Here is a 21,138-nt window from a genome sequence, read left to right as displayed (position 1 = left end):
AAGAGCACAGACAATTCCAGGAAAAGTGGGAAACGGAATATTTTTTTGTTGAGCACCGGGGCACTCCGACGTGTCTTATATGCACAGAGAAAGTCGCGGTACATAAGGAGTACAACCTCAAATGTCATTACTCAAAGAGACATGCCGAGGAGTCTACAAAATACCAGGAGATGAGAGAGAGGCCCGGGTCGGCGATCTTAAAACATGTTTACTGAGGCGACAAGATTTTTTTAAGAAAGCGAGCAAAGCGAGTGACGCGGTAGTCGAAGCGAGCTACGTGGTGAGTGAGATGATCGCCAAGGCGGGAAAGCCATTCAAAGAAGGCGAGTTCATAAAAATGTGCATGTTACAGGCTGCAAGTATCGTCTGTCCGGAAAAAAAGAGTCAGTTTAGCAACATCAGCCTTTCAGCCAACACAGTGGCAGAGCGCATTTCTGACCTGTCAGGTGACAGATATGATCAACTGCGGGAGAAAGCCAAACATTCTGTGCATTCTCAGTTGCTCTTGATGAGAGCACAGACATCACTGACACTGCGCAGCTCGCAATGTATGTCCGCGGAGTTGATGACAGTTTTGAAGTGATGGAGGAGTTGCTCACAGTGATTCCAATGCATGGCCAGACCACCGCTCAGGAGATATTCCGCCAGCTGTGTGATGCCATTGTGGATGCCGGTTTAACATGGAAGAGGTTCGCTGGAATAACAACCGACGGAGCACCATCAATGACAGGGAGGAAAAATGGACTGGTGGCACTTGTTCAAAGAAAACTGGAAGAGGAGGGTGTGGAGGAGGCCATTGCTCTGCACTGCATTATCCATCAGCAGGCCCTTTGCAGCAAATGCCTGAAGTTTGACAATGTGATGTCTGTTGTTGTGAAATGCATCAACCATATTAGATCCAGGGGCTTAAAGGAGGAATTTGATCACAGGTTTGCAGACTTCAAGACACACAGAGACACTTTTCAAATTGTTGCTGACCCCTTCTCCTTTGATGTGCAAGATACCCCTCCTGTGCTTCAAATGGAGCTCATTGACCTGCAGTGCAATTCTGAACTCAAAGCCAAGTTCAGGGAGGTTAGTGGAATAGCAGACAAGCTTGGACAATTTTTGAGAGAATTGCCCCCCACCTTCCCTGAGCTTTCCAGGATGTTCAACCGGACCATGTGCCTTTTTGGGAGCACATATCTGTGTGCAAAGCTCTTCTGAACCATGCACTTAAATAAGTCAAAGTACAGATCCAAACTTACTGATGAGCATCTTCAAGCCATACTGAGGGTCTCAACTGCTTCCTCCCTGAAGCCAAATGTGGCTGAGCTGTGTGAGAGGAAGCGCTGCCAGGTCTCTGGTAGCAAGGAGTAGGCAAGAGAAGCCTATGTTCTGAAGAACCGTTCATGCTCTGAAGAACCCGTTCATGTTCTGAAGAACCGTTCATGCTCTGAAGAACCCGTTCATGCTCTGAAGAACCCGTTCATGTTCTGAAGAACCGTTCATGCTCTGAAAAACCCGTTCATGTTCTGAAGAACCGTTCATGCTCTGAAGAACCCGTTCATGCTCTGAAGAACCGTTCATGTTCTGAACTGTTATTAATGAAGATTGGATCAGTTGTACTTTTTTGGAATACTTGATGCGGCCCAGCCTCACCCAGACTCTACCTCCAGCGGCCCCCAGGTAAGTTGAGTTTGAGACCCCTGCTCTAGAGTCATCCAATGAACTGAGGAATCTGAGGACACCAACAGCTTCATTTAGAGCACTTTATTTCCAAAAAAAGAAAATAGGGCAACATTCACTATTATGGTTAGTTACTTTTTCTGATGAAAAATGAGCTTGGATCCTAAAACACAGAATTCAAAAAAATGTAAATGGAAAAATGCATTGTGGAAAGGAGATCTCATAGGGCCTTAATAGTGCAGCATTGAGCAGCTAAAGAGCCAGGCACTCTGTTAGGAGGAGGTGGAGACCAAACCAGAGTTAGACATGTGTGTCTGCTGGATGTGTAATAAGCATTGATTGGACAAGAACTGTATCTAACTGAAACATCTGAAATGGGCAAACCTTTTTGATCAGATAAGTGACCCAAGATCACGAATGTACCCAGACATTCAATGCCACTGTTAAGTACTTGTGATTCGTCTGTACTCAGAGCTATGAACACATTTGGGTGGTTCCCAAAAAAATATTTAAGTTTGATAGACAGGTCTTGTTGCCTAGCTGAGAGAAATGTCAAAGTCATTGATGAGTACAAATCCGTCACGCCAGCAGTGCAGCGTGATCTGCTGCTGGTTCTCTTTAAAGAGCATGTGGCTGGAGCTACCGTGGAAAGAGACTACTTCAAAGTTAGTTTGATGCAGGATGCAGGCTTCTTCCAACACCATTAGTCAGTCGTATGAAACGCCGGATTCAGAGGCATGATGGGGATAATGGCGTAGGGACGCAGAAGACATGGCAGCCAACACCAAAACCCTGCCGGAAGCAAACAAGACTGAGCAAAGCAGAATGAACAGAACGAGAACAGTGGAGGGAGATGGGGGGGATGCTGTCACAGGCCTGACTGAGCTAAAATTTCAGGAGGCACCCTCCAGAAAATGATCGGGGAACACCCCCTCTCTCCTCCAAATAATCCGGCTCTGGACTTGATTAAAACAATGAAGTGGAACAATGGAGGCACGGAGATAAGTGAAAGCCTGGTGGTGGTTGAAGAGCGCTTTACTTTCAGCAACCCATTACGTCTGAGAGAAGCAGGCCCGGCATGAGGAGGAGGCCAGACAGCTCCATCTCTCCCACTCTCCTCCTTTTTCACGCTGCACTGTGGGGCCACCAGCTTATGAATTCATGAAAAATAAAACTAATTCTGATGAGAAACAGATTAAAAAGCTAATAGGCACGCTCAGCTGAGCGGAAACGCTGATCGAAAAACAAAAAGGCGATGCTCCGTGCTCGGCTACGCTCATGGTGTTCCTGAGATATCATTAGCGCCCCGCACTTAATATCATCATTACTGTTGTTATCATTATCAGACCTATTTATCTTTAGTTCCCCCTTTGTGCAACAAAACAGCATCATTTCCCGCTAAAAATCAATAGCCCGATAGAATGGATGTTTTCTTCTTCCTCCATTTATCTGCTTCCCGGTCCCTCTCGCTCAGGCAGCTCCCTCCTAATGACACAGCATCCTACATGGATAACTGGCTGCCGCCACCCCTCCCACCCCCGCTGCCTCTTACATTCACACACACAAACATGACGCGCTATCTTTTAATCAATCTATTAAGCAAAGCCGGGACGGTGTTGACAGGCCCCTCGCTGACTGATAAAGTGACCCGCGAGCCGACGTGCAAGCGCTTTCCCGGCCACAGCGGAGGCCGGATAATAGCTCGCCGAGCACTGAGATGATGATGATGATAATGTTGGCAACCGAGGGCCACGAAGCATATCCAATCCCTTCCCTAAATGTCAACCTTCTCCCCGTATCGCTGTGACAAAAAGGCTCAGAGAAAAGGTTTGTGACACGGAGACCTGCTTAGAATGGTTAACAAACCCACTTGTCTCATTTGTTCCTGGATTGAAGAGAAGCAGGGAAGGTGCATGTGTATGCGCATACACACTCAGAGCAGAGGAAAGAAGGGTGCATTAAAAAGAGCAGGGGAGGAAAGAGACAGCGATAGATGGAAGGAGGGTTCTTGCGTTGGTGGGGGTGGGAACATGCGCTAGCTCAGGCGCTTGTTGTGAGATTACAATGACTGTTCTGTTTTTCCTCCTGGCCAGCAGCGACGGGCCCATTCATGTTCACAGCACAGAGCGACAGATTGAAGTCTCCTCTGTCTTCTCCCTTTTCTTTTCTTTCTCCGTCTCTCTTGTGTGTTTGGTTAACCCAGGGCTGAAGTGCAGCGCAGTGACAGCGGCGTGATGCCTCGCCACTGACAGACAGAAAAGGGAAAGTGATGCTCTGTGTCAGCCAGCGGACGCCCCGCGGGGATGTTCTCAGCTTTCCAGACCCCCAAAAAAACAGATGTTTGCGTGGCTGCAAACCGGCCATTATGTGGGCGACTGGGGCGTGTTGGCAGCAGCCGGGTCACTGGTGCAGACACCACAGCGTGGCACAATCTCTCTGTTTTTCTAAAGGCACTTGGCTGAATCATTACCGGTGTTGCGCTGCAGCGAGGTATGACATTATTCAGGTGGAGGATGAAGCGCTGACCCATGCCCCTCCAAATCTACAGCTCAGAGCTGAGGCCGTGACTGCGGACGTCCGAGCCTCCACGCTGAGGAAATCACAGGGAGCCGCTTCAAAGATGCAAAAGTGCATGTGCATGAAGCGAGATACATCACTGGCACCTTTCTCACGGGGCCGAGCTGCTCTTTCTCGCGCTTCTTTCCAGCGCGTGTGGTTTGTTCATCTGAAAGGGAGTGAGCATCTTTACCACAGTTCACTCAGGTCTAATGAACCAACCGATGAAAGCTAAACTCTTTAGAAACATACTTTGATCACAGGAGCAGGAAACAACATACATGAGAGACGGGCTTTAACAGACACACAGTAACACTGCTGAACCTGATCATAACCGCACATCTCTTCATCAATATCACATCACATCAGCACAGCCATCTCCTCCATCCTGTACTCCTGATGGGATCTTATTCATACATCTCAATCCTAATTATTCTCATTGGTATGATTATCTTGTTTGTTCGTTTTTTCTTCTTTTACCAGCTGATTTCTATTAGAAATAAGTTGGAACAACGACGCCCGACTGCCAGAGGGGCGCCGTCGTTTCTCTTTTCTTTTGAAGAAAAACAAACGACAACTGCAGAATGAACCAACATTCATTCTAAATGCTATGAATGTTAAATGTCATGCTAAATGTCTGCATGTATCTGTATGTATGGCTGTATTTCACAGAAAGACCATCTTTAACGCGGCACAGAGAGAATCTGTTCAGAAGCTCCCCTTCCTGTCCTCACTCCACCACAGAGCAGGTCCAGTGCACCACATACAGCTGATTACACATCATCAGTGACCAAAACCTCCACATCTGCATGTGGCCCACGGGTGACGTGTTTTTTTACGGAAAGCCGATCTTGCCTTTTACTGCGCTTGTCCAAAGCGATCTCCTGGATAAGAGTGGTATTAATAGAAGAGAGGAGCAGGAGCCTGAGAGCCTGCGGATGATGATACCCAGAGAGAAGCACATCTCTGTTTCTACATCATCTGCCAGCCGTTAATATCAAGCAGCCACCTCGGGCTCGCTCCACGATCATGACAACACGCGGTCCAGCCGAGGGGAGAGGGGAGGTCAAGTAGAGACACAGATTATTATTATTTGTCCTTTGGGGACAATGTCCACTTCCACAGATCTCCATCATGTCGCTAACGCATCACAAGCAGGCTGCTGAATATCTGTCCATCTTTCCTTTCGTTGCTATTTGCTACGTTTCCTGAGTTTATATTTCATTCTCATAGATTTTCCCCCAACCCAAAATGATATTTTTAGATTTTTGCTGTAATTTGTTCTCTTTCAAAAGACAAAGTGCAGCTGATTTTGACATGAGGATTGTCATGCCCCCCCCCCCGTCTCACAGCAGGCAGATTATTCATTTATTTTTCCCGTTTTTTAAAAATAAAAGAACTGTTGATGTCATTATATGTATCTGTTCCATGTGTTACTTTTCCTTTCAATTAACAACTGAAACCACTGTTCTCTCTGCTAATGAGCTAGTTTATTAATAACCACGACATCTTTACTGAAACAAGCATTGATCCATTTGGTTTCACTCATTTTGAATATTTGGTCTGTGAAGAACATCCAGCTCAACAATCCTCACTGCAAATAAATGAATTCTCACGCTGTGGGACAGACCGCTCTCCATCCGTCTACCTCAGCCTCCGTCCATCCATCAGCACAGCCCTCTCTCCCAGCAGCTCTTTCACTTCTCCACTCAGTCAACATTATGTCTCTCCACATCTGTGATCAGATAGAAGTGCGAGATGAGAAATAGAGGCACGGCACGAAACCCCTGAATGTCTAACAAGCACCATTTCATAACTTTCATGGTCGATCTATTCGTCTATCAATCCGAACGGCATTCTGGGATGGATTTGTTAGAGCACTGACTGTGTTGATTGGTCAACAGGGCAGCATGACCTTCTGCTCTCCGACTCTCACTCTGTGTGTTTAATGACATCTCTCAAGGCTCATAAAGCACCAGAGCTAATCTAGACCAGCTGATACAGTCCGACGAGCAGGTCACATCCACAGACAGCTCCCACGCGCTCAGAGAAGGTCCACATGCTAGTGGCCCCTCAGACGGCGGGTTGGGGGGCCAGTAGGAGTCCACAATGCGAGAGGGGTTCCAATGGAATCAGTAAAGCCCGGTTTGCTCACGGCGCTCTAACACATTCATCTGAGAGCAGAGCCGCGTATCATATCAATATGCTATCAAGCTCCGACGTGACACGCTCGGACAGCGTGGGGGGGGGGGGGGGGGGGGGTTCCAGTTTAAACAGAGCGTTTAGTTGTTTTACGAGCTGAATCACATCTGTGAGCTTCTCTGAGTGAAACAAACCATCACTCCACATCACACGTCCATCATTCTCTTTGCTTATTCTGTCTTGTGACTGAATCCTCTGAAGCACCATTAGTCATGCCAAGAACAATGACAGAGTAAAGCGGGACTTGGTTAGAAATATTGGGATATGTATTTCATGTGCATATGTCTATTAAATACTGTCGAAGAATAATGACTCATACCGGACGACAAAGATGCTGACAGAGGGAGGTCCTTTGTAATATGATCATATATGCACCTAATGTGAACCTCATTTAAGGCTGGTGGAGAACACGAGAAGATGCCTGATGGCTGACGGCCCGTGGACGTGTCCCAGACGGCTCTTCCACATGTAGTGCACGTGGACACTGGTCAAGGTCAAACTTGATTTGTTGGATTTATTTTCTAACTTGATGGAATAGATTCCTCCTCCTGACATCTGAGAGTCACACGCAACAAAAGAGGTGTTTCTCCTCCTAACGGGGGTCCAGGGCCCGGGGGTCTCTGGTTTCGCTGTAATTCAAGCAGAGGGCTCCCTTTGCTAAATGAATGTGGGAAACAGTTCAATTATATTACGTAATATCTGGAGATTAGCCCAATTAGAGAGAGAAAGCATTTGGTTTCTCACCATTAAAAATGCAAAGTGTTCGTCAGCCGTGCGGGTATCTAGAGCCACATGCGCCTCTGAGGGGTCTACGACCCCAAACACAGGCACGAGGTCTGCTCCCTCCTCACCACACATGTAAGCCTCAACTGCAGTTTTCTGGCTTCTGAGTGTGTGAAGCAGCTTCACAGCCCTGCTGTCTTGCTTCAGGCGCTGAGAGAACGGCTTTGGCTGACAAGGCATCACATCTACACAGAGCTCAGACCCAACTCCCAACCTGCCTACTGCTCACTCAAAGCGACCTCCACCACACCATTGCATCTCCCTTCCTAGTTTGATGGCTGGTTAACGAGTTAAAGGGGGGAACGGGGGAGGACTGCGTCCCTCCAGAGAGAGGCAGAGCTCCTATGATATGAGGAGGTTGTGACAGGTCACTCCGCTGCACACTAATCCTCTCACGAACTGCCTTTTCGCGTGTCCGACACTTTCCAGTCGTCGTGCCCCGTTACAGGATATCCAATGAGGGGACTTTATTCTATCAGCCTGTTAGAGATCCGTCCCGACAACAACACAGTGATGACCACATTCCTGCATGGGCGCGAGCAACAAACAAGCCCAGTGTTTGACTTGGAGGGTGTGAAACTTACCAGGATGACACTCGGCCCGGCGGAGCACGAAGGCAGGCAGAATGAGTGCGACAATCCACCAGCAGCAACAACACGAATGCAGTAGCCTCCACATGGCAGTAATGTGCACGTCGACATGCAAACAATCAGCCGCAACAACTGTTGAGTTTCTCCCTTGTTGCGGGCGATTCAGCGACGCCTTCGCTGCGTAAAAAGCAGCGCCGGAGACGGAGCGCAGAAGGAGACCGGGCACGGTGGCGGTGGAGGGGGAGAGATGTTCAGAGGTCCAGTGGAGAGTCTTTCCGTCCCGAAAAAAACCCGATATCACCGGATATGAGCATAACACGCGGGTGCCGCTGGTTGTGGAGGAGCGTGTGTTCAGCGAGGTGAGAGCGGGTTGGTGGAGACTAGCAGCGACGGTCCACACGGCGCGTCGTCGCTCCTGCGGCTGCGGCGGTGGAGGCAGCGCTCGTCGGGCACACAGTGAGGGGAGAGTCGGTGCTGGTGGTGGTGGTAGAGAGGCACTGGAAGCTTTCCTTTCCTCCGTCCATCCAGGAAATAGCGTGTGAGCCCAAGTCTGGCAGAGACTTTAAAAGAGAGAGAGAGAGAGAGGGGGGGGGGGGGAGGAGAGGGAGAGAGGATGGAGAGAGCGAGGGGATGGGGATAGAGAGAGAGGTCATTCCTCTGGATCCTAGTGCCCGCCTCAGACGCACACTCGCTCAGTTTAATAGCGAGCACATGTCCCATAATAATAGGTAATAATAGATATGAGCTCCCAGGGGATCCGCGAGCTTTTTGTTCATATTAATGACTCCAAAATAGATCCACATTAGACAGAGCACCCCGTCTCACCATTCCAGAAGAGTTTGTCCTAGAAGGAGCCAAGAATGGAAGGACCTGGTTTTGTAATGATTTATTGACTTTTCCAAAAGCAAAAGCATCCAAAAGCATCAATCAATGCACTGAACTTAACCAAAATAATGCCCTGATTATACACTTCTATCCCTATGACGGCAAGTAAAGGTCAAATTAAAAGATGATTAAATCAGGGGCGTAAATATGGACCGTGCGTGAACCTCATACATTATAAAATGGATGAGGTTTCATTTGCTGTATTTTCCTTCAAAGGGTAAACACATCTCCGTCATGGGTGTCATTACAATTCCTAATTTTCTATGATATTTTTGTATGCAGATATAAAATGATGATATACATTATATGGTAGCTAGTTCAGGCACTAAATCTGTCATAACGGACAAGCTGAGCACATCTGCACGCTGAGCGAGCAGTCACACTTCTGGATTAAATGCAGTCCGTAGATGGAGCAGCCCAGGTCCTTTTGTGGGCCAGCCATCCCTCTACTTCTCCTTCTGTGTCGGTGTATGGAATGCATAAACAGACAGTTATGTTTTCGGGGTGCCTGTGTAAGCCCACGCAGGTGGCGTCTTGGCATGTCATTGTGCTTTGACACATCTGGATACACCACTGGCCTATATGTCAACATGTGTGCATCAGAAGCTGCAGTTTTCCCATTTTCTCCACAAATCAGCTCATTGCAGCCACCATACCTTGATCTAACGACTGTGTGACACGAAGCAGGCAAAGACAGGAAGCAGACTTTTCATAGCAGGTGATGGCTGTCAGAGGAAATGTGTCTACTACTTTCTAAAACTCTATGCCACTTCTTTCTTCTTCCACATTTAAAATGATTGACTTTCTGTTGATGAAATGTAAAAAAAAAAAGAAAATTTACTCACAAAGGTCACTCATTTAATTGATCATCCACATTCTTGCAAAAAAATACTCTCCATTAAGGATATCGTTACTTTACACAAAGGTGTCTTAAGACCTGCATATCAGAGCATAACAGTAGCACACGCACCAATGAGCAACAGAACCCTGTGGCTGTGCATCTTAAACCATTCAAACATCCACAGTGAGATACATTGGGATTGTATGTGGGAAACCCCAGAAGGGGAGCAGACATCAACACCATCCTTCTGAAAAGAGACACATTCTTCACCCTTAACACACAATATCACTGTCCGGCATGTATTTAGATGTTGGTCTTCGATCTTCAGTCAGTGGTTGGAGTTGTTTAATGGACATCTGAATGAATTATTTTGACCAATTCACTCAAGAGTTAAAGGTGCTCATTCCGAAATTGAGGACCTATCTGTTGCCTGTTGGCTCTCAATAAGGAGACGGCTGAGCAAGGAGCTAGCAGCAAACAGTGCAGACAGAGCTAACAGTGCACTGAGAAGAGCTGTAGCTGCTATGCTTCACTGAAAACGTGCACGGTTTGGTGTGGGACGCTGGGTTTTGAGTGCTGAGTTCCAACAGCCATATGAGAGCAGTGCGAAGTGGCGGCCAGGAGATAGTCAGTGAGGCACGCTCACGTGCACTAACGTGCACTAAAAGGTTGGAGCAGCCGGCCCGGTTGTGAACAAAGCACAGAGAAGCTGTGATTACAACACACAGAGGGAGATATACTCTACTCTCTGCTCAGGTAGACATTACTACACTATATCTTTACAGAGACAATAGTCCTTTGATGCTTTTTTAATGTTCTGAATATCCTATAGTGCAACTTTAATATCTGTTGATGTAACAATCACAGCCTGACTGATGAATGTGTTTTTGTCTATATAATACAATACATTGCGTGTTCTGCTTTGTGATGATGATTTGACAATGCTTGATGAAGATCTCCGTTAGATTGAAATGTTTCTCCATTGAATCAAAAGAGCAGGAAACTATCAGTACATCAGTGTGCAGATCTTTGGTATGAGTTTTGCCTTCAGTTTTCTTTTTCATTAGCACCTGTACAAGTTGTTTGGATACATGTGTCTCCATCTGGGAGGCTGGGGGAGGAAGCTTCTCAAAGAACAAAAGAAAAGGAGAGCAGCAGAGCCGACCGGCCCCAGTATATACTGACATGTGCAACTCCTCCTTACACCAATGTGCAGTCTTTTAAAAGAATCAACCATTGCCCCAGTCCAGAAGTCTGCCAAAAAACATGTCTCAATGACTTCATTTCTATGAAAGTGTTTGAGCACTTCGTCCTTTCCTACCTGAGTCCTGTATACCTCCACTCATATCAGTTTGCTTATCGGGCTAACATCTCTGTTGAGGATGCTATGAGCCAGGCTCTTCACTCTGCAATCAGCCAACATCACTCGCTTTAAAAACAATTATTCAAAACTTAACTTGTCAAGTAAAAATTCCACCGCAAACTGCCACTGCCAAACACAGAGGTCAGGAGGTAATATTAATCCCGTGTGAATCAGCATTGTGGAGTTGATTTGGAGGGCTTTGTTTTTCCTTTTTCAATTTTTTTAGCTTTTTACACACTTTGTTTCTGCCTCTCTCTCAGTCGAGAATGATGGAGGCTGCGTTAGCAATATAAGTCAAGGTTCTCTCAGCATTTTGGGTGCAATTGTGTAGCCCCGCCCTAAAGCATCCCCTGCTTTATGGTCTGTGTGACTCTAAATGGACCATAATGTACTAAATGAACATCATGCTGTATTGAAGAAGACTTGAAACTAGAGATTGAGACATAAACTCATGTTTACAATGTTTACTGAGGTAATAAATCAAGAGAGAAGTAGAGTCATTTTCTCATAGACTTCTATACAACCAGAGGATGCAGCTTTAACACGTGACGCTTTGACTTCACTTTTCAGAACCGGAGGTTGCTGCCTGATGTTACAAAGAGCCATGACATCATATCAGGGAATAATGTCAGCAAATTCAAGCAAAATAGAGACTGCATGAAACACAGATTTGGGGGGGGGTAATTCTAAATAACATGAGGTCCCCTGGTAATACTAGTCCTCTGTGAATAGGGCTTTAGTCTCTGTCAGAAGCCTAGCAGAGGAGCTCTGTACCGTCTGAGACTGTGGCTCATCAACAGAGACAGCAGAACAGAGCTTTACAACAGCCAAATCCCAAGGCCCCCCAACACTACTGGCTATGGCTGTTATCAGCTGCCAATCACAAAGTTCAGTCTGTCATTGAGTGAGCTGTAAGTGTGTTGGAGTCACTTGTAGCTGCAGGGTAAAGGATATAATAGAGCCTTTTTTGTGCCGGTGAGAACCATCCTACCATGTCCACCAGATGCACTTCTGGAACCGGCTTCTCTAATTCTTTCTCTAATTAACCAATCATCCATTTGCCATAACCGATAGAAGCAGTTATTCAAAATATTCAATTGTTTCTGTATGGGTACCGCAGATTTTTCATAAAATAAGACTTGGGTTGGATTGGATTGTTGCGACAAAAAGACACTAAACAGGATATCAATCTGACCAAAATGTGTGATGTCTTGCTTTTATTTGTCTGCTTTTAGACTGTACCCAGGTCTGTCTAAAGACAGCTGATGTGAACTGTTGTCGTCATGATTGTTTTTGGATGACATACATGCAGACTTAGGTTTACCTAAAAGATGTCTCCAGTTACAAAACGTATTAATTTCAATTCTGAAGGTAAACATGAACATTTGTAAAGTGTAACAGCCAGTCAGTGAGATGTGTGATGTTTGAGGGTAACTGACTCTGGGCTGCTGATAAAGACAACAACAAACTCAAAGCAACTCAACCTCGAGTCAAACTTTGTCAATAAAATGTCTCTTTACCCAATGCTCCATTGGTTAAAGGATCAACACGTATAATGACATCACTGATTGTGATTTGTGATATTGGGCTCGACAAAATAATTTGAATTGAATTGAAAATTACACACATTCTTAAACATCAAATTCAAGGACTCCAGGCTTAATTCCCTCCAATTCAATGACCAACAAGGCATCATTTGAGACACTGGTCAAGGTTAATTACTGATCCAATCTCAGTCTCAATGATGAGAACACAAACAACAAATAAAAAGAGAGGCTTGAATTTTGAGTCCGTCAAATTAAGATGAACTGAACTTTCATTGACACATGCCCTTCAAAAACTTTCATGGACTTCCAATGACTCAAGGAGCCGTGGGACCATGCCTAAATAACACAGGCAGCTGACTTCAGCAGCACTCATGTGTTCTCTAACACTTCCACTACTCAGCACTGTAAAAATGTAGAAGCTGAAAAATCTCAAGAAACTGGAAGTTATGTTTGAGCTCGAGCTCAACTTTAGTTGCGTCACCTCTTTTTATTAAGCTAAGGCCTTTACACACCGGGGGGGGGGGGGGGGGGGGGGGGTGTTCGTGTGACCAAGTCGTACATCAACATAGTTTTTCAAACTTTTTCAAACTGTTGTTTTTTCAGTACTTTCAGTATGCAAATATTACACAAATATTACGCTGCGACTTTGGTCATCATTTAGAGATTGAGATTCTGCACCGTGAACAAAGACATCGGCCACTAAAGTGTGGAGCGCAACGTAAGCTACAGTGTATAAGAACAGGGAGCCTCCGGCGCCCGACCAACACTGTAAACTGTATTTCCCCTTTAAACAATGACATAGGCAGTTCAGACCAGATCCACTGCTTCTGTTCTTATCTTTCACTGATAAAGCCAAGACCTCACTGTTTACCAGAGGGAACGCCAACTCACTCAGAGCATGGCACTGAAAGGACACTCAGTAGAATAGCTTCCAGTCGCTAAGGCTAGAAGAGTTCAGCTCCGACAGACTGCCAGGCCTCGCTGCTGCTGTGAACAGTTCTCATGTGGAATATTGTGTGAAAGGCGAGTTGTTTGTTGATCACCCCCTCGGTGTGTAAAGGCCTTTCACTAGCTTAGGCCCCCACCTCGGCCGGAGCGAGCCTTCGTCGGTTGTTTGGAGTGTGAGGAATGGTTGATGGAGATTTGGCCTGATGCGGTTTGGGGGAGGCTTAGCTGAGGATCCACTGCGGCTCCCGGGCCTTGCAGAACCCCCGATCTCCATGGGATAGGAGCATGATGACTATGGGGGGAGATAACCATTAACAAGAGGGAGGGAGGGTGGGATGCAGAAAACGTGAGCGTGCCGAGGCTAGAGTGGGTAGGTAGTTATAGGAGTGTGGCCGGAAGCGGGGGAGTGGCTGAGGTGTGGTCCTGCTCCTGAAATTCAGCTAAGGTCTATCTCCAATTAAACTGTTTGTTCAAAACCCACTCAATTTGTGGAAAGAAAGATAATGTGGACATCATTCATCTGTCTGAACAACTTGTAATCCTGTAATTTATGACGTGTTGGTGTTTTTTACAATGTAAAGAGAGACAAAGACAAACTGTATGTGTAGTTTGGAGGCAAAGATACACCAACGTGTTCACGCAGCAGCCTCAGTCAAACACCAGTGTTCTGAGGCTGACGTGACTAGTGATGAGGGTGACATGTTGAGGGGGAAGAATGCTTGCAGAACTTAAAAGTGCTTCTACTCATTAAATGTGTGGCGTTCATGGGAGCTAAACAGGAGAATCTGAGAGCAGCACGCTTCTTTTTTCACATGTAAAAATGGATGCAGGTGCTTAAGAGCATAATGCTGCTCTTTATGTGCACCGTGCACAAGTGTAGAATTTTAAAACACTGAAATGATCGGGTGATCAGAATGTAAAACAGCTGTTTTCACATGCAGAGGTTAATGCAGTGTGGCGCTGCCTGTCACTGATCAGCTGTTGCGTTGAACAGCAGATCAAGGAGCGTTTACATTACCTGCACTAAAGCAATATATTCTTCTGGTAGGAACACAAAGAATGACTCAACTCTTGTGTAACAACAGAAACACTGGATAAAGAATATCAGCCAAGCTTTTCTTTTTCACTTCAGTTCTGTGAAAATCAAAATGTGGCCTGTGCTGCGCAGCTCTCTGTGCAGGACTTGGGGGTGAATTTAGAATTTCTGTGTGTGTTTACGGTCTAGAATGATTGTTGTTTGCAACAACAGAAGAAGCCCCTGCACCGTTTGATTAGAAGAAACAGATGTGTTCAGATAGCGTTTCGATAAAGCAGCTGCAGGAAAGAGGACGGTCAGGTTCTCTTCTGTTTGTTTGTTTTGTTTTTTTAGGGGGGGCAGTATGACGCCCACTTTATGTATATGAAGTAATATATTGCTTAAACCGTTCCAACTGTATTCCTTAGACACAGCATTGCTTGCACTCGGCAATGTGGACATTGACAGCAGTCAGATCATAACTGACCTTTACATCGGATAACAGACAGGATAAGGTTGGTGGAAATAATTGGCGAGTGTGTAGGTTTTAATAATACTAAGGTTGTGTTCTCAGCTTAACCCGTTTGCTTGTTACCTGCCTGACTCCTGCACCCTGTGCTTTAAGCCATGCTAGCAGCGTGGCTCGAGGGGCGCCAATGTCAGTTAGTTCGTCGGCCCACTTTTGGATTGTCGTAACATTCAGCCCAGACATTTGTGATGAATCCGACTGACTTTGCCTCTCGTGATCTCCTGAATCTTTCTCTGGCGCCACTAACAGGCGGACATATTGGATAGCAGTGGCGGCTGCTGGAACATGTTCTAGGTAGGGCCATCCAATCAATGTCAGCAAACATCCTAGAATGATTTAATGCAAAAAAAATTAAGGCATCAAACATGCATTACTACTTTGCAGTTAAATATTTAACATTTATTCCAACACGAAAAAAAGCAGCAAATAACACTTTGACAAACACGTCAGGACATCTTATTTTAGTCTCCCTCACAGGGAATTCAGTATAATATAAAACACAAACATACATATATATATATATATATATATATATATATATATATATATATATATATATATATATATATATATATATATATATATACACAGTATATATCTATATAAATAAAATATAATATAACATGTTCATTTATTGAGATGCCCCTATGGACCTTGTTATAGGAGGTAAAGATCAGGAGAAGTAAACATGAAGTGTACTTATGAATACTGATGTTAAATTAAGCTATGATGAGTTTTCACTGTTAATTTAACATCTCTATTACATGTTGATGCCTCCATGACCAAGTTAAGCAGATGAGACTGAGGACAGCTATGTAGAAGAAAAGATGTTCACTTTGCATAATATGTAGCTTGACAGAGTTCTCATGTGTGTCCTGGTGTTCTCATGTTTCCTTACCTCCTCATCCCTCACTCCCTACCCTGGTGTTCTCATGTTTCCTTACCTCCTCATCCCTCACTCCCTAACTGTCCGTGCTGGATCCGTCCCCGTTGTTTTAAAAAGCTAAATATGTTATTAGCATGACATCATCCAGCTAGCCAAACCTGTCTGGTGTACAGTACAGAAGCTTCGCATGTACTGCTTCCCTTTCCCGCGAGTCTGCTGTCTGATTGTGAGGTCAGGCTGATCTGATATCAGCTCTTTGGCTGCAGAATCTCTGCCAAAGTTCTCCTCTCAAACGGGTCTTGGAGGAGGAGCGCTTGCGCTGGCGCTTGCCTGTATTACATTACATTACATTACAGTCATTTAGCAGACGCTTTTATCCAAAGCGACTTGCAATAAGTGTATTCAACATCGGTTTTGGAGAGAACAACTCGTCACCAGAAGTAATAAGTGCATCTCCTTTCCTCAAACAAGCATCTAAGAGCATAAACCAGTGCCAACGTACAGTGCAGAAACAAACAAATGCAATAAGTGCCACAAACTAATATGAAAACGATAAGTGCAATAAGCTAGTATGAATACAATAGATTCTAAGTAAGTGCTAAGCGGAAGGCCTTCTTGAAGAGGTGAGTCTTCAGCCTGATGAAAGATGGGCAGCGTCTCTGCTGTCCTGACGTCAGTGGGGAGTTCATTCCACCACTGAGGGACCAGGACAGAAAAAAGCTGTGACCGGGTCGATCGGACGCAGGGACCTCTGAGCGACGGGCAACCGGTCGCCCCGAGGCAGCAGAGCGAAGAGGTCGGGCGGGGGTGTAGGGCTTGACCATGGCCTGGAGATAGGAAGGAGCTGTTCCCTTCACTGCCCTGTAGGCTAGCACCAGAGTCTTGAACTGGATGCGAGCTCTTACAGGGAGCCAGTGTAGAGAACGGAGAAGGGAAGTTGTGTGGGAGAACACCAGGCGAGCTGCAGCTTTCTGGACAAGCTCCAGAGGTCTGATGGCCGACGCCGGGGCTCCGGCAAGTAGTGAGTTGCAGTAGTCCAGGCGAGAGATGACAAGAGGCTGGATGAGCACCTGCGCCGTCTCATCAGTGAGGAAGGGGCGAATCCTCCTGATGTTGTAGAGCAGGAATCTGCAGGAGCGTGTAACCGATGCAATGTTTGCTGAGAACGACAGTTGGTCGTCCAGGGTCACACCCAGGTTTCTCGCAGTTCGAGTTGGCGTCACCACGGTATCATCAATGGTGATGGACAGGTCTTGGTGCGGGCAACCCTTCCCCGGGAGGAACAGTAGCTCGGTTATGTCTAGTTTGAGCTACAGGTGGTGTGTTAATAATAATAATAATAACTTTAATTTATATAGCGCCTTTCAGGGGACCCAAGGCCGCTTTACAAGAGTAACAGTTTAGACACAAACAGTTTAGACAAACAGTCAGAAAAACAGAACAAGTAAACTAGGGGCCGAAAGCCTTGGCGAACAGATGGGACTTGAGGGCCCTTTTGAAGGCGTCCAGAGTGGAGATGTTGCGGATCACCGCAGGGAGAGAGTTCCAGAGGGTGGGGGCTGCCACACTGAAAGCTCTGTCCCCGAAGGTTCGCAGTTTGGTGCGGGTGGTGGCAAGCAGGCCAGAGTCTGAAGACCGCAGGTTCCGGGGAGGGGCATGTGGGCGGAGGAGGTCCGATAGGTACTGGGGGGCATGGGCATGGAGGGACTTGTAGGTGAGGAGGAGGATCTTGTATGAGATGCGGGACTTGACCGGGAGCCAGTGGAGGTTGATGAGGGTGTTGTCATCCACTTCGAGATGTCAGCCAAGCACGCAGCGATGCGTGCCTCCACTTGAGTGTCCCCGGGGGGAAATGACAAGACCAGCTGGGTGTCATCGGCATAACAATGGTAAGAGAGGTCATGCGAGCGAATAACAGAACCAGAAGACAGAGTCTTGAAAGCTGTGGGAAAGCATCCTGAAACAAGAGATGTGTTCATGAGGTGGGTGAGGAAAGGAAGGAGTTCAGTCGCAATAGACTGAAGAAGAGGGGAGGGGATCGGGTCAAGGGAGCACGTGGTGGGGCGGTTAGATGTAACAAGGTTGAGGACCTTGTTGGGGGAGAGGGGAGCAAGATAGGGTAAGATGGGGCATGCAGGAGAGCTGTGGGGGAAGAGCTGGAGATGGTAGAGAGTGAGAGGGTGGACGGGAGCTGAGAGAAGGAGGATGTGATATCGTTCACCTTCTTGTCAAAGAAGTTGGCGAAATCGTCAGGGAGAAGGGAGGAAGTAGGAGGAGGGGGTGGGGGTTGGAGGAGTGAAGAGAAAGTTCCGAAGAGTTTTTTAGGATTGGAAGCAGAGGTTAGGATTTTGGAGCGAAAGAGAGCAGCCTTAGCAGTAGATGGAGAGGAGGAAAAAGTGGAAAGAAGAGCTTGGAAGTTAAGAAGGTTCCCCGGGAGTTTGCCTTTTCTCCATTTACGCTCAGCCTCTCTTAAGCTCCGTCTGTCCGACAGCCATGTGACAGTCAGGTGGGGTTGGCTGTGCCGGCCTGGAGGTGAAGGGGCAGAGGTTGTCCAAAGAAGAGGAAAGGGTGGAGAGGAGAAGATCAGTAGCAATATCAGGGGATAGCAGAGAGAAGGATTCAGGGTCAGGGAGAGCAGAAGTAACAGAATAGGAAAGATCAGCCGAGGAGAGGGAGCGGAGATTACTACGGGTAGAAACCATGTGGGTAGGTAGTGGTAGGGGGGAGAGGAGAGGGAGAGGGAGTAGTACATGACATAGTGGTCAGATAGCTGGAGGGGAGTGACGGAGAGACTTCTCCTGACGCGGATGCGCAAGCTCAGCTGAATCTATTTGAGGACGCTGATTGGCTAAATTGTATGTCACTCATTTATATTTAATCAGCAATTAGCTAAACTGCTTGATAGACCCGCCTCCTGTGGTCCATTTCTCCATGGCCCCAGCGCTGCTGAGACATGCAGACAGGCGGAGAGGATCTGCAGGAAAAGCATATATTTTGCGCAGATATCATATTTTACAAATATTACTGGGTACATTCCATATTTCAAAAAACAAATATTGACAATTTGTAGAATTAATTGTTATTATTATTATTTAGTTTTGTTTTTGTTGTGGCTCAAGGAGGGACGCTCAAGGTGGGGTCACGCCGCATGGCCCTCTATTGGCCAACCGCCACCGTTGGATAGATTATATCTTTTGTCACACATGCTGCCCAGTGATCATTCTTAAAGACTTGGTTGGCATAACATTTGGTAAACCCATGCATGTCTCCTTCAGGAGGAACTGTAATCCATGAAGGACTCTTCCTCTAGCGCCACCAGCAGGTCGAAGTTTTTACATTTCCAGTAACATGTCGCAACAACTTCGGTGATCCATTTTCATCTACTGCCACCATCAGATTAAAGCTTCACTTTGTCCAGTTTCACTGAATGTAAACAGAAAACTCCACAGTGCACCTTTAACATCAACCTGTTAACATTCTCACTCCACGTTTTCAAGCAAGGTGTAACATGTTTCACCTCTACGTCAACAGAAAAATATGATGCAACTTGATATGGAAAACTTTGCTGACAGCATTATGTCCCTGAGAAAGAAGGGTGCCTCCATAGCTGCTGAGGGTCAGAGTGGATGAGCTCATGCATGAAACATCCATGACTAAAGGGACCTAACGGAAGGTGCACTAGCTGTGCAGTGCACCACTAGTGTAGTCTGATGGCTAACGGCTCAGGGGTCTCATTTATAAAACAGAGCGTAGGATTCACACTAGATGTTTGAGGAATGAGGAAATGTACTTAGGCCAAACAATATTATGATTTATAAACGGCAAGGCAAGGCAAGGCAAGTTTATTTGTATAGCACATTTCAACAACAAGGTAATTAAAAGTGCTTCACATAAAACCATTAAAAGCATCAAAACATAAGGCAAAAGAAAAGGAGATTTAAAAACAATTAAAGAAACAGTGTAAGAAATAAAATTCAGTCGTAAAAAGTAAAGGAGATTTAAAACATACATTGAAACAATAATTGATGTCTCCCTGAGACATTACGCTGCACGCAATCAACCATACACTGCCGCAATTCTGCAATTACTCGCACACAAACCACGTCTGGAAAAGATCTCTGCCGATCTGCGTTTTATAGTGTACGCCTTGCACGAACTCGGCCCCGGAGGAAATGGCGACATATTGTACACTTTCTAAATTTGAATCGATGTCTCCCTGAGACATTGCGCTGCACGCAATCAACCATACACTGCCGCAATTCTGCAATTACTCGCACACAAACCACGTCTGGAAAAGATCTCTGCCGATCTGCGTTTTATAGTGTACGCCTTGCACGAAATCGGTCCCGGAGGAAATGGCGACATATTGTACACTTTCTAAATTTGAATCGATGTCTCCCTGAGACATTGCGCTGCACGCAATCAACCATACACTGCCGCAATTCTGCAATTACTCGCACACAAACCACGTCTGGAAAAGATCTCTGCCGATCTGCGTTTTATAGTGTACGCCTTGCACGAACTCGGTCCCGGAGGAAATGGCGATATATTGTGCAGTCCTTTTAAAACCATTAAAAGCATCAAAACATAAGGCAAAAGAAAAGGAGATTTAACAGCAATTAAGAACAGTGTAAGAAATAAAATGCAGTAGTAAAATGCAGAAATGCATGAAATTGATTAATATATTAATTGAATGTGGTTCAATTAAAGGCAGCAGCAAACAGAAAAGTCTTCAATCTTGATTTAAATGAGCTGAGGGTCTCAGCAGACCTGCAGCTTTCTGGGACTTTGTTCTAGATATGTGGAGCAGAAAAACTGAACGCTGCTTCTCCATGTTTAGTTCTGACTCTGGGAACAGATAGTAGACCGGTCCCAGACGACCTGAGGGGTCGGGATGGTTCGTAAGGTAGCAGCAGATCAGAGATGTATTTTGGCCCTAAACCATTCAGTGCTTTGTAAACCAACAGTAGGATTTTAAAGTCAATTCTTTGTTGGACAGGAAGCCAGTGCAAAGACATCAGAACTGGGGTGATATGATCCACCCTCCTGGTCTTAGTGAGGACTCGAGCTGCAGCGTTCTGAATCAGCTGCAGCTTTCTGACGGACTTTTTACAGAGACCTGTAAACACACCATTACAGTAGTCCAGTCTGCTGAAGATAAATGCGTGGACAAGTTTTTCCAAATCCTGTTGAGACATAAGTCCTCTAATCCTTGATATATTCTTCAGGTGATAGTAGGCTGATTTTGTAATTGTCTTGATATGGCTGTTCAGGTTGAGGTCTGAATCCATAACTACACCTAGATTTCTGGCTTGGTTTGTGGGT

General features: G+C 46.0%; 1 protein-coding gene across 1 annotated transcript in view; it reads right to left on the bottom strand.

Annotated features, from left to right (window-relative positions):
* LOC306775047 (receptor-type tyrosine-protein phosphatase gamma-like) overlaps nucleotides 1-7,887 on the bottom strand; it is a gene marked incomplete at both ends in the record, with an annotated part of 879,186 nt that extends 871,299 nt beyond the window's left edge. Inside the window, one exon of the mRNA XM_079265258.1 lies at nucleotides 7,794-7,887. Within this exon, the coding sequence (XP_079121384.1) occupies nucleotides 7,794-7,887 (94 nt within the window). The remainder of the gene's footprint in view (nucleotides 1-7,793) is intronic.
* Nucleotides 7,888-21,138: the final 13,251 nt, after the last annotated feature.

The sequence above is a fragment of the Melanostigma gelatinosum genome (genome assembly GCF_949748355.1).
Source record: "Melanostigma gelatinosum genome assembly, chromosome: 3".
Taxonomy (NCBI): Eukaryota; Metazoa; Chordata; class Actinopteri; order Perciformes; family Zoarcidae; genus Melanostigma; species Melanostigma gelatinosum.
The sequence above is the reverse complement of the archived record's forward strand: the minus strand, read 5'-3'. Positions and strand labels throughout refer to the sequence as shown.